At 45.9% G+C, this 12,841-nt stretch overlaps 1 protein-coding gene across 1 annotated transcript in view; it reads right to left on the reverse strand.

Annotated features, from left to right (window-relative positions):
- Positions 1-648: 648 nt before the first annotated feature.
- LOC118779641 (taste receptor type 1 member 3) overlaps positions 649-12,841 on the reverse strand; it is a 14,159-nt gene continuing 1,966 nt past the window's right edge. Inside the window, exons 2-9 of the mRNA XM_036531818.1 lie at positions 7,019-7,233; positions 5,986-6,286; positions 4,096-4,452; positions 3,091-3,525; positions 2,485-2,688; positions 1,979-2,099; positions 1,311-1,681; positions 649-1,221 (exon numbers count right to left, since the gene is read on the reverse strand). Coding sequence (XP_036387711.1) covers positions 649-1,221; positions 1,311-1,681; positions 1,979-2,099; positions 2,485-2,688; positions 3,091-3,525; positions 4,096-4,452; positions 5,986-6,286; positions 7,019-7,233 — 2,577 coding nt within the window. The remainder of the gene's footprint in view (positions 1,222-1,310; positions 1,682-1,978; positions 2,100-2,484; positions 2,689-3,090; positions 3,526-4,095; positions 4,453-5,985; positions 6,287-7,018; positions 7,234-12,841) is intronic.

Below are 12,841 nucleotides of genomic sequence, written 5' to 3' on the forward strand. Positions count from 1 at the left end.
GACTTACAGGCATACATAATGCATTTTTGGATACTGGTTCAATATATTTGCACTTGAAAGCACCTTGGTGACTGAGTCAGTTGGGAGCTCTTCTGTTGTAATATTCCTGATAAATTTATGAATTTGTTGGAGGTGCGTATTTGTTTTTTGTAAATATATTTATTCACAGTGTTTAACTTAGATACTTGTTTGACCAAGGGCAGTCTTACACTATTCAAGATATAAGTGACTGGTTTATGGTCAAGTTAAAGACAAGCTTGTTAAAACCAACAAACAAAATGTTCTGTTTCACAAAAAAAAAAAAAAAAACAGTGTGAAAATGATTCTCTCACACACAAACTGTATACACATCTGTATAGAGATTACATACTCAGGTACATATTTTTATTTTCTTTTCTTTATGTTGTTCAGTTCAGATATATTGCAATTCTTACAGCTACAATGAGTTTTTATTCAATATAAATACCTGACACTGAATGTTTGTCATGATGCTTTACCTGAATATCTTCAATTTCAATATTAACATTGCACATTTAAGTGAGCAGAGGTGTTTTTGTGATTTTGTGGCAATGACAGGAAGGATTTTTTCATCCCTTTTTTCAAGGGAAGCGTTACTGTTCCTGTTCTTCCTGGGGTGTGGGAGGGGTGTTACTGCTCCTGTTCTTCCTGGGGTGTGGGAGGGGTGCCCTCCAGGTAGGTGCGGAAGTACTCTGCAGTGTTGAGCTCAGGTTGGGTCAGGAGCAGGTGACACTTGGGAAAGAAGTAGGAAGCCAGTATCCCCAGATTGCTGAGCAGGCTGGCCGTCACCTGAGCGATAGACTTGTCCTTATCGTCCAGGCCGGTGTAGATGGGGATGAAGATCACCCACACCACGCAGTACACCAGAGTGGAGAAGGTGATGTCCCGGGCCAGGTTGTACTGCTTGGCCGGCCTCTGGGCCATGAAGGTGCACATGAAGGAGACGAGGGCCAGCAGGCCATTGAAGCCCAGCATGAGGCCGAAGCCCAGCATGGGCTGCACAGGGCAGCGCAGAAACTTACTGACGAAGGTCACCTCCATGCTGGCCAGGTGGGCGGTCAGCGAGGTGCCCTCCTGCAGGAACCAGCCGCAGAGCCCCCCCTGCACACCACAGGACGCCAGCACCAGCAGCCAGCTGCCTGGACCCCGCAGTGCATCCAGGTGGGAGGGGGCCTGACTCGGGAACTCCGTCACGCAGACCACCTGGGGAGGGTGGGAGTAGAGGACACGGGCTCAGTGAAAAGCACTGACACGTTTTACCACACCACAGACACACACCACGCTGGGGTCACCTGCAGCGACACGGCCAGGATGCAGGAGAGGGCGACGGTGGGGAAGAGGGCGTTGAGCGGCTGCTGCAGGTGGCACACCGCGTCGCCCGGCTCGCCCAGGAAGAGGAGCAGACAGGCGCAAGCTCCCGCCAGGCTGAGGAGAGTGAGGGCGCTCAGGGGCCCCCCCGCGGCGCGCACCAGCGGGGTCCCGCGGTGGCGCAGGAACAGCCCCCCCACGGCGGCCTGGCAGCTCAGGAGCGCCGCCCCCGCCAGCAGCATGGCCAGAGACTCCGCGCAGCCCCACGACAGGAAGTGGAAGGTGGGCAGGGTGCAGCTGGTGCTGCTCGGGGTAGACCACTGTCCCTTGGGGCAGTCAGTGCACTGGATGTCCTCTGTAGTATCGGGAGAGGAACAGAGTTAAGCTGCTGCTTGTATAAAAAATACATATAATAAAATAATATATGTACGATATAATTTAAAAAAAAAACACTCTGCACTAGTTTAACACTTAACTCAGTATCTTACTGACCTCGTGTAATACTTCTCGATAACTACTGTTAGCATAGTGATGCACTTACTTGGAAGTGACTCTGGGTAAGAGTGTCCGCTAAATGACGTAATGTAATGTATTACAATGGGAGGGGGTTGTGGTTGGATGGCAGGGGGTTGGGCGTGTGTGAGAGGCTCACCCGTGCGGTTTTGGAAAGTTCCTTCCTTGCATTCGATGCAGTCGAAGCAGCAGGAGTGGAACCCTTTGACGCGGCGCACCTGTCCAGGGGCGCAGTTGGCAGAACAGGTGGACTCAGGTACCTGATGGTGCCAAAGGTAAATGCTGTGATGCTGCAAACCTGTCAATGTGCTTTACTTGGGGCCTAGTGGAGTGAAAGCATTCATCTCCTTGGCCAAAAATTTAGGCATTGCCCTTTAATTTTCAAGTTCCTAAAGAAAAGCTCAGTGACATATAACACAGCATCATGTAAATCATGGCAAAAATGTCTTGTGTTCAGAGAGGCCCAAATGATGTGCAACATAGGAGGGAGTAAAGTATTCTCCAGCTTGGACCCTTGGGATTTTTCCCTCTTGTTTGCTTTTTTGTGAGAATTCAAACAGGACATGGTTTCTAGATCAAGCACAATGAAAATGGCAGCACATTTGTGTTGGACCTTCCCATCCTGCAGTGGGTGATGGGCGTTACCTTGGAGTTGGGCGTGTGCCATTTTATCTGGCTCTCATTGATAGTCAGAGTCTTGTAGTAACTTCCGATGTCAACGAAGGTCACGTCAGGTTTGTCCCAGTTCCAGGTTAAGACATTGTAGCCAAAGTTGGGGTTCCCACTGCTGTCAAACTGCAGCTGTGTGCCGTTTATTTGGAAGGAGACATTCTTCAACGCCTCCAGCAACTGTGAGGAATAAGCACCGGGCATGATCCTATTTTATTAACTCCAGGCACTCTGAGCACGTCAGTGAACAGAGAGAGGGTGTGATCCTCTTGTATTTACTTACATTATTACATTACAGGCATTTAGCAGATGCTCTTATCCAGAGTGACTTACATAGGTTACAATTTTACCCATTTATTCAACTGACTATTCACTGAGGCAGTTGTGGGCGATTGTGCCGAAGGGTACAGCAGCAGTGCCCCAGCAGGGAATCAAATCAGTGGCCTGTTGGTTACGAGCCCTGCTCCTCTTCAGTACACCACACTGCTGCCCGCTCACGGCACTCAGCCCATGTTACAGCCCGGGCCCTTCATAGACATTTTTGAAGGCGGCAGCAGTTTGAGAAGAATGGGGTTGAGGTACCTGCCAGGGGTAGACGTCGTGGTCGGCCCTCTTCTGGCAGGCGGTGGCATTGCAGCCCAGCAGGCGGTGCATTGCGTGTGCCACGCTGTAGACAGCGGCGTACACGCTGAAGGCGGTACGCTGCACCAGCAGGTCCGTCATGAGCGTGGCGTTGGCCAGGGAGAGGTTCCAGCACGCCGGACAGGGGTCGAACAGAGACGGGGGCGCCGTCCGGTTGGGTGGCGATGAGGTCTGCCGCATCCTGTCCCTCCTGCCCGTCTCCAGCCTTTTGAAGAGCTCCTCGGCGTAGCTGTCCAGCAGGCCCAGCTTCTGGGTCTTGTCGGCGAAGACCACCATGGTGCCCACCGTCTTAATGTCGCGCAGCCCGGTCACCTCGTTATGCAGAGCCCAGGACGTGCTGCCCACCCACACCGACGTCATGTTCCTTTTGATGGCCTGCTCAGGGTCAGAACCACACGGTCAAAGGACACGGTCACAGTTTCACATGCATCACCAGTAGTTCCCTTGGGTTGTTGGGCCCATGGGCCACAAATTACTTACTGCTGCCCCTGAGGGTCCAGATGAGCTAAAATATATTTTAGAGACATGTAAAAAATGATCATTGCTGTGTATGCTCAGGATAATGGTGAGCCTTTTTCTGTAGCAGGGCATGAAGCACTGAGCATTTCTTCCTCAGTGAGCAAGGTACACTTCTGCACCTTTAGCTGGGAACTGCTCCTGCCTGTTCAGTATGCCATTCACATATTTAGTTTCAGTGAATTCTCCCATTCATTTTGACTTACCAAGCATTTTGTCTTTTTATGCCATTTTTAGAGTGACAGCAAAAACTAATTTAATTGGGTAGACATGGCTGACCTTTACTAATAAACTCCCTTGAGTTTTAAAACCATTGTATAAAACATTAAAAAAAAATCAGAATGATAACAACAAGGGTGTTTCCCAGCATTCAGCCTGTCCACACAGAGATGGAAGGGACCCCGTCCCCATTCCCTTCACTGCACTCACTTCTTTGAAGAAGCTGACGGCGGCCTTGTAGAGGGCGAAGACCACCACCACGGACACCTGGGTCTCGTTGATGCGCTGCAGGATCTCCCCCACGGCGGGCTGCGGGTCGGTGTAGACGGGGATCAGGGCCTCGTAGGCCACGCAGATGGAGCTCTGTGCGGCCAGCGAGGAGATCTCCCTCAGGCCCTGCTTCCCGTACTCGTCCTCGCTCCCCACCATGGCCACCCACGTCCAGTTGAAGTGCTCCAGCAGGCTGATGATGGCCTGTGCCTGCCAGCTGTCGCTGGGTACAGTGCGCAGGAACGACGGGTACAGCCGCTTGTCGCTGAACTTCTCGCTGGTGGCACCGTAGCTGATCTGGGAACAGCGGAGCAGAGGATGAGCGGAGACAGGTGCCCGATTCAGGAATAAGTATGTGAAATCAAATGCAAGCTGAATAGGAAGCTGCGATATACAGCAAAGAGAACGGGGTATGAATCTACGGAGAACATGCAGAGTCTGCATAAAAACACATTGAAAGAACTGTTTCAAGTTGTGGGCACTCCTCTAGATGAAGAACACAGATGCTTTTGCAAAATTGCAGAGAGGGAGAGTGAGACTGGTTCCACCTATCGGGCGTAAAAGTTAGGAAGACGGTCAAGACTTATTTTTAGTCTCAGTAATATGAGACTGCAGTGGATTTGACTGAGGTTTTCACATTTTTAAAAGGATAAATACAATGGATTACTGAGTTCTGTTAATAGAACAAAAAAGTGTGTGGGGATAAATTTAAGTTAAATTTCATAGAGTTAATAATGTATTTGATAACTTGCCAGGAGTTTGTGTGAAAAACGACCTTTAGAGTATTCAAGACTAGGCTTGTCATAGTTTTAGATATGTTATAGACAAATTGTAATTGCCAGATTTGTTGTTACAGAACATGGTGGTGAAATGTTCATTTTACACTTGATCTCTAAAGCAGGGTTGCTCAACCTTTTGCTTACTGCGACCCACTTTTTTTGTACGCCAGTCATCCACGACCCACAAAGGGGGGAAATAAAGAAATAACTGAAATGCCTCTTTAGACCTAGGCTACAGTATATGCTTATTATAATTAATTTCACAAAAACACACAAACATTTTCAATCATTAGGCAGACTATGAGGCAAACTGATTTTTTTTTTTTTTTTTTTTACTCACGTTAATGTGACGCTTGAGACTACTGCTGTGAAATGATGATATCCAGACATGGTGGATGTTTAGTCTGTAGGTGACGTTCAAGTTTGGATGGCTTCTCGGACTCCTTTGGTAAGACCTCACCACACTCAACACACTGTGGTTTTTCGTCCAACGCAGTAAATCCATATTTAATATAGTCCGGGTTGTACTTGCATTGTTTACATTTTGCTTCCTTTGAAGTGGAGTTTCCGAATTTCTGATTTTTTTCTTTTAATGCATTTTCTCAAGCTAACAGGCCATGGCTGCGTACAGTAGGATAGGTCTGGCATAGCAAGCAGGGCTAGTGTGTACCATTACGAAAAGAGAGTAGGACCTTGTCCAATAAGAGCTGTCTGTGACAATGATAAATTATTGTGATAGGACCGCTAAAAATGGTGTTACGACAATAATGATTTGACATACGACATTCGAAAATACAATTCGACAATAGAGGTCACTGTTGCCCAAATATCGCAATGAGCCTCTTGTGAAGTTCACTTATGGGCTGCACTGGCAATCTCCAGTTCTGTGCTTCTGGGTCAATGGGCAATTTGTACTTATTACAGAGAATGATCCACGACCCACTGGTTGAGAAACCATGCTCTAGAGGGACCCTGGCAGGGAAAGTTCAGAACATGGTCTGTAGGTATCTGCCATGCACTGTGTATAATGGGACCAGGTGTTCAGGCTCACCTGAGGCATGAGAAAGAAGCCGAGGAGTTTCCCCACCACCGAGGTCATGTCGGAGGTCTGGGGTCCGATGACGGCCATGACGCGGGTCGGGTACTCGGTGTAGTTGCACATGACGCTGACGCGCTGCGTGAAGCCCCGCGTGAGGAACAGCATGGTGGGCTTCACGATGACGGCGGGCTGCCGGCAGGTGTCGAAGGTCTCGAAGCCCACCCTGACGTTCGGCAGCAGATCGTTGTTGCCGTTGATCTCGTCCACGGCGAATTTCATCACCAAGGAGAGGCCCAGCCCGAACAGGTTAAGGCTGCAGTGACAGGGAAACAGCGCTCTGATTTACACAGCAGTAGCTGCTGCTCTCCGCCGCCCCCTACAGATGACCGTTGGCTCCTCGATCACCCCACTGCACAGCTTGCAGGCCCCCCATGCCTGCTTCCTTACCTGGGATTCCCTCTCCCCCTGTCTGTAATGTTGTACATCCTGTGCTGTTTCGCAAACCAATCACCAATCCAGCCATCACCGTTATTACCTCCCCTGCTCCGGCTGCTTTCCTGCTCATCTCAATCAGACACACTTCACACCTCTTCCCAAAAAGCCCAGCCTTGGCCCCTCTGTTGTCCAAAATTGTGTCCCTGTGTCCTCCTTACTGTAATACTTTATTTATTTATTGGTTTATTTAAAAGGGACAAGCACAGTTAACATTGACACCGTTGCAATGACAGCATGAGGTGCACTTTACAGGTGTTCATAACCAAAGCTAATTTCCAACACCTGTCCCTTGATGAACACACTGTACTTATCAGTTTGATTTTGTTTCACAGAATAATCTCCCATATGAAAGCAGCTCTGTGGTACAGGAAGTTGCATTGGACACCTTGTTTCTGCCCTGGCGTCCTTCAGTCTCTCTGCAGGAGTTAATATTGCCACAGCATGTTTACCACTTAGTGGTCAGCCTCCCCAGATATGTCCGCGTCTCGACTCATCTATTTCCGCACACACCGGCAGACACTTTCACCCTGCCCATCATGGCCGCCGGTACCTGTTGCAGTGGATGTCATCGGGCTCCAGCCTCTCGCTGAGGTTGCTGGTGAGGTCGTTGATGGGGAAAAGCCCCCCCAGGAGGAAGTCCCCTGGTGATTTGAACAGGCTTGTGGTGATGTTCTGGAACCATGGCGGAGAGTCTTCGACACAGACTGGCGCAAACACCCAGCACAGAGCCAGCACTCTCAGCAGCACCATTTCAGCCCCGGGGCCCTGGAAGACAGAGCGAAGATTGCTGGGTTTAACTTAGAGAAACGTGCAATGAAAGGAGAAGATGAATGTTGGGATGTTGCAGGAAGGAGGTGAAGAAAGGAAGAAGAAGAGAGAAGGCAGGACAGGGATGAGTCTGAGAGGGGGATGAGAGTGGAGAGAGAAGCGAATTGAAAGGAGGGACAGAGAAGAACGGGAGACACAGATGTCAGTGAGATGCTGGAGAGCACGGAGCACAGCGAGAGGCCAGATACACTGTCACACAGGCTTATCACAGACGGTGAGAGAGGGAGGGGAGGGTGGGTGACAGTCCGGAGCCCGGAGTGGGGACAGGACAGAGAGACTGACCTGGAGATACAGATCTGGAGACCTGGAGAGTCCAGAGCCTGGAGCAGTCGGAGGAGTCTGGAGCAGTCGGAGGAGTCTGGAGCAGTCGGAGGAGGCTGGAGCAGTCAGGAGTCTGGTGCAGGTAGCTGGGTGCTGTCTGCGTGTGTAACCCCTGAGGGCTGCAGGGCTCTCCTATCCGTCAGTCAAATCATGGGGGCGGGGTCACGGTTCTCTCTGTGCTGTCCACACCTGGGAGATGTCCAGCCAAATCTGCGGTCAACAGGAAGCACTTCGGAAACAAAACACTGGTGTATGCAAATCTCACTGGCTGTATTTTCTTCCCTGTATGTAGATTAAACTTCATAGAAAGTTCAGCACACCATGCACACACCAGTAAAGCACCACTGACACATGCAGGAAACAATGCATTTCTGTCTTTTTTAAATGCGCTTTAGTTGTAAGAAGCACATCCATCTGGATTATTCTAGAAAGTGGAGATTTGATTGAATGGATAAAATTTCAATAGTTTCAAAAGTTTGAATGTTTTTCTCATATTTAATTGTCTTTTGCTACATGCTTCAAGTATGAAAAACTATTTAAATTTGCGGTTTTTAATAATTCCAAATGTAAAATCTTAATAAAAACAATATGATTTACAGAAATTGCTTGAATATCACCACATGAATTGCTTGTGCTGTGTGGTCTACAATGGTGTGGCAAAATCAATGTCTTTAGCTATTTTAAAAAATTAAATTTAAGTTTAAATTTTAATGTTAATTTTTAGATGTCTCTGTGATAGTTTGAGCTATGTAGGCTATGAAGGTGTTTGTTTCATGTTCGTTTTCTTTCGTTCTTCAAGGTGCTCATGATTTTTCAGAATTTTATGCTGAACAGACTGGAAAAGGTCAGTTTAACAGCTGCACCTTCTTGGTAAGTAGATCACTGTTGTGGGGCTAAAGAAGGCAACATTGCTGATCTGTAGCAATTGTCTTCCTTTTTCTTGTCACTTAACATTACATTGTCTTCAGTTAACTTGCATAGGTTACAGTTTTTACATGCTACTTATACAGCTGGAGATTTACTGGGTTAAGTGCCTGGTTCAAGCAGTACCTCAGTGTGGAATTGAACCAGCAGCCTTTCGGTTACTATGCTACACTGCTGCTGAGTCAGGCATCTAGCAGCAAAATTTTATTTTTCAGAATATTTATGTTAGATGCTTTGATACTTAGCACAAGATGAAAATTCAAAATACTGTATGAATGTTTCCAAATTCCAAATGGCTTTTACTTCGTTAACTTCTAAATTAAACTGATTTTTAACTTAAATTTTGAGCGAGCCCGAAATTACTCTTATGAGCGGAATATTTCAGTCTTATAAGCAGAGCATTAAAAGAGTGTTAGAATAAGAATGACTCAGTCCCACTGACCTTGATCACTGTATACAGCTGATTCTGTATTTTTATCGATGGAATGCTTTATTTCAGTTTGTAGCGCAGTATATTATTGCTGGTATTTGATTTAACTGGTGAACAAAACAGTGCTCCAGTTTAACACTGTGACCCAGTGTTACTGACACTGTCGGAGAGGAGCTCTGAAGCCTGCAGCTCTGAAGCCTGCAGCTCTGCCCTAACATACATCCTGAAATTCCCCTTAAAACCCGCTTTTGCCTGGGAATGAAGTGGCAGTTTAATCAAAATCAACGCAACATAGAACCGGTCTCCTGACATGTTCATGGTCAGTGCATTCAGTAATTGTAATGCTACTGATGAAAGGCAGCACAGACAGTACAGTCCAGCAGGTTGCTTATGCTGAAACCGGGGGGGTGGGGGGATTGTTGGGCTTAAAGACTTGTGTCATGCTCGCGGGTGAATGTAAAATTCAGGGAAATAATGTGTTGTGATAAACAGCTCATGACAGGTAAAAAGAGATACAGTAGAATGACTCGGAGAAGCATGAAAGTTGACAGACACTCTCCTCTGTGTCCACTGTCATGGTTTGCATGCTGTTTGCCTGTGGCCTGCTTGGAGCTCATCTCAGGTCAGATTCCTCGAGGAACGTCTCAGCACAGGGGGCCTTGTCACTGATCCTAGGTCAGGTCTGGGCACCCGCTCACAGGGTGTGTGTGTTGATGGAGAAGGAAAACTGGCACCTGAGCATGTGCCGCCCGTGGCCCATCTCTGCAGGGCTTCCGGAAGGTGCACCTCCCTGCTGATGCATGTGCCGCCCGTGGCCCATCTCTGCAGGGCTTCCGGAAGGTGCACCTCCCTGCTGATGCATGTGCCGCCCGTGGCCCATCTCTGCAGGGCTTCCGGAAGGTGCACCTCCCTGCTGATGCATGTGGCTGACTGCAGGGCCCAGGTCTGAGCGTTGGCTGTTTGTACAGGTGTTTGGAAAGTTAAATGTTTGCATAGGTGCCTGGGCAATGTAAACAGAAGTGAAATAATTGTAAGTGCACTGCATGTTTGCTGAATATTAAAAACAATATCTGATAATAATGAATGGTAAACTCAGGGACATGTACAGAGTTAGAAACTGGTATATGCAGTTATCTTAAGCACACTCAGATAAGCTTTCCTTTTATATATTTGCATCTGTTTTTACATTTAGAACACAGGATGGTGTCAGATCTCTTGTTCAAAAATCTTGCGCCTTTGATAGATATGTAATATTTAATATTTAGCTTCACAGGCATTGGAAAGCTGAATATATATATGCAGGTCTACAAAGCTGAATGTGAATGTGTGTAGGTGTGTGTGTGTGTCTGTGTGTGTAAGTAATGCAGGGGGGGGGATGCTGAATGTACAGGTGTTTGGAAGGTTGAATGTTATTACCGATGTGTGGAAGGGTGAGTGTTAGTATCAGTGTGTGGAAGGGTGAATGTTAGTACAGGTATGTGGAGGGCTGAATGTTAGAACCAGTATATTCAAGGCTGAATGTACAGGTGTTTGGAAAGCTGAATGTTAGTACAGACATTCATGGTTGAGCACAAAGAGCCCACATATTTCTCAGTATCGGAATGTTTTGCATACATTTGTTTAACTCTTTTTTATTACATGTGTGGCTCTGAAGTGTTAGAGCCTGTTTTGCATTACACTTTGCATGTGTATTTGTCTTTTTTACATGTGTAAAGATCCTTAAATTTCTGTCTGGGATATTTTCCTTTATGTTTTAAATCAAAAATTACAAGTAATGTTTGAAGTGCTGACTAATTTGAAAGTGCTCAATGTTTCATTAAACATTGAATTAATAATGTTAAATAATTATGTGTGCAAAAATGTGTCTCCTTGGCTGAGTTTTGAACTATTTAGAAAGTAGAATTGTGTTTGAAATGTATCTTAACCCTTTTTCTATTGAATTAGATATTTGATTCATGTGGAAGCATGCTGAGTCTGACATGATGTTGCAGTTATTTTCACTGTAAGAGTTGGTTGTGTAAATTTCTGAAATAACCCCACATCTAGCTATAGCTCTGCATATCCCATGAATAGGGCTAATGCTGTGAAATTATGAACTTAATTACAACATCACAAGTTGAGTTCTACTTTGCATACTACTTCGAATATTAATAAATGATATACCCGTATTGTTCAGTAGATTGTCCAGATGGTAGGATTGTTCAGATATGCACAGAAAATGATTTGTGAGGACGGGACTGTGTGGTACTGTTACAATTTGATTGTGTTGTGTTGGGTTGGGTTGCAGTGCCCTGTTTAAGATCCAGTATAAAAATAGTATAAAAAAAATCTCAGAAACAGACAAGTGAGACTAAAAGAAAAAACAGGGTAAAATACCTTTTGATTGGTAATAACTCGCTGTCTTAAGTTTTGTTTGTGTTGATTTGGATAATGTTTGATAGTGAAGTAGCTGTTGTTTCTGGGTGGTGCATCGGCCAGCACCATAACCGTCTGCAGCAGAATATGAGAAATATGATATGGCATATTAATGAGGTACAGGAGGACAACAGGCAGGTGGATGTGTGCTGAGAGAGAGAGAGAAAACATAATGTTTTTCCTCTCATCTCACCAGCAATCGAGACATAACCAGTAGACAAAGAAGTCCTTTTTAAAGCCTCTGTCTGCAAAATACCGACACATGCATTGAATGGTTCCAGATTCTGGCTGCAAAGTGCTTGTGTCCCGTGTTTGTCTAAAATTTACTTGCAGCTTGTGCTCTCAAAGAAACATTTCTATTAGAGTTTTGCTTTTTGTTGGGGAAAAAATGAGTTTATACACTCTATCGGCCACTAGGTGTCAGGAGTGAATATGTCTAACTGGCCAGAGATGCCAGAGTTTGGCTGATCCAGTTTTGTAATTTTAAATCCTTCTTTGATATATTTTCCATGTCTTCAACTATACAAAAACTTGTGTTGTACCCATACAACTGCACTATACTCAATAACAATTAAGCATGTGTGTACAGCTATATGGGTTATTCAACATAAATTATATTTTCCTTTAGTCTTTAATGAATAGTATTTGTCAGGAACTGTGTGCTTTTCACGGCAACTAAAAGTTGAAAAGGTCACACTCCAGTCCAGCTTCTGACAACAGTAAAGAAGCCCCACAGATGTTTCATCAGTAAGCTGACGATGACCATATTTCACAAATTACAATTATGCAAATAAATGATATATGATAGGAAGGTCAGGATAAATAAATCATTTAAAGTAAAACATTTTCATTTGCGTAAATTTAGAAAAAGTACTTGAAAAGACTTTTTTTTTTTTTACTTATGGGCTTGAACACGCTTATTTTGGGCTGGCCTGTTGCCACTGGAGTTAAAACTGTTATTAGATGTTATTAGATTCTCCAGTCTGGACCAGATTTGTCCCTTATTCACGGCCAGGAAGAGGGCTTCCTGCCAAGCAGAGACATCATTTTCCCTGACAGACGGTGAGAGGGCCAACCAGGTAAGGCCAGCAAAGCACTGTCTTGTTCTTGTTAGGAAATTAAAAGGCCTACTCAGATCACATATTAATTACGAATGTGGTGATTATATCTCTGTCCAAAGTGTTTAATTCCAGCATGTAGATGCTGATGCCTCCATATCCTCAGCATGCAGAGGGCTTTTTCCTGACTGCAGGAGGGACAGTGCTAACTACACTCTCCTCACGGACTGCCCCCTGAGGGTAGGAGCGTGGGAGAGCGAGGGAGAAACGAGGGAGACAGAGGGGAGAAAACAGGGATGGGGAGGGGGGACAGGGTGCCGGGAGCAAATTATGGAATGTGATCTTTTCTAGGAAATGAAAATATCCAAGTCCAAAAGAAAAAAAAATAGCAAAATGC

The sequence above is a fragment of the Megalops cyprinoides genome, chromosome 6, assembly GCF_013368585.1.
Source record: "Megalops cyprinoides isolate fMegCyp1 chromosome 6, fMegCyp1.pri, whole genome shotgun sequence".
Lineage (NCBI taxonomy): Eukaryota > Metazoa > Chordata > Actinopteri > Elopiformes > Megalopidae > Megalops > Megalops cyprinoides.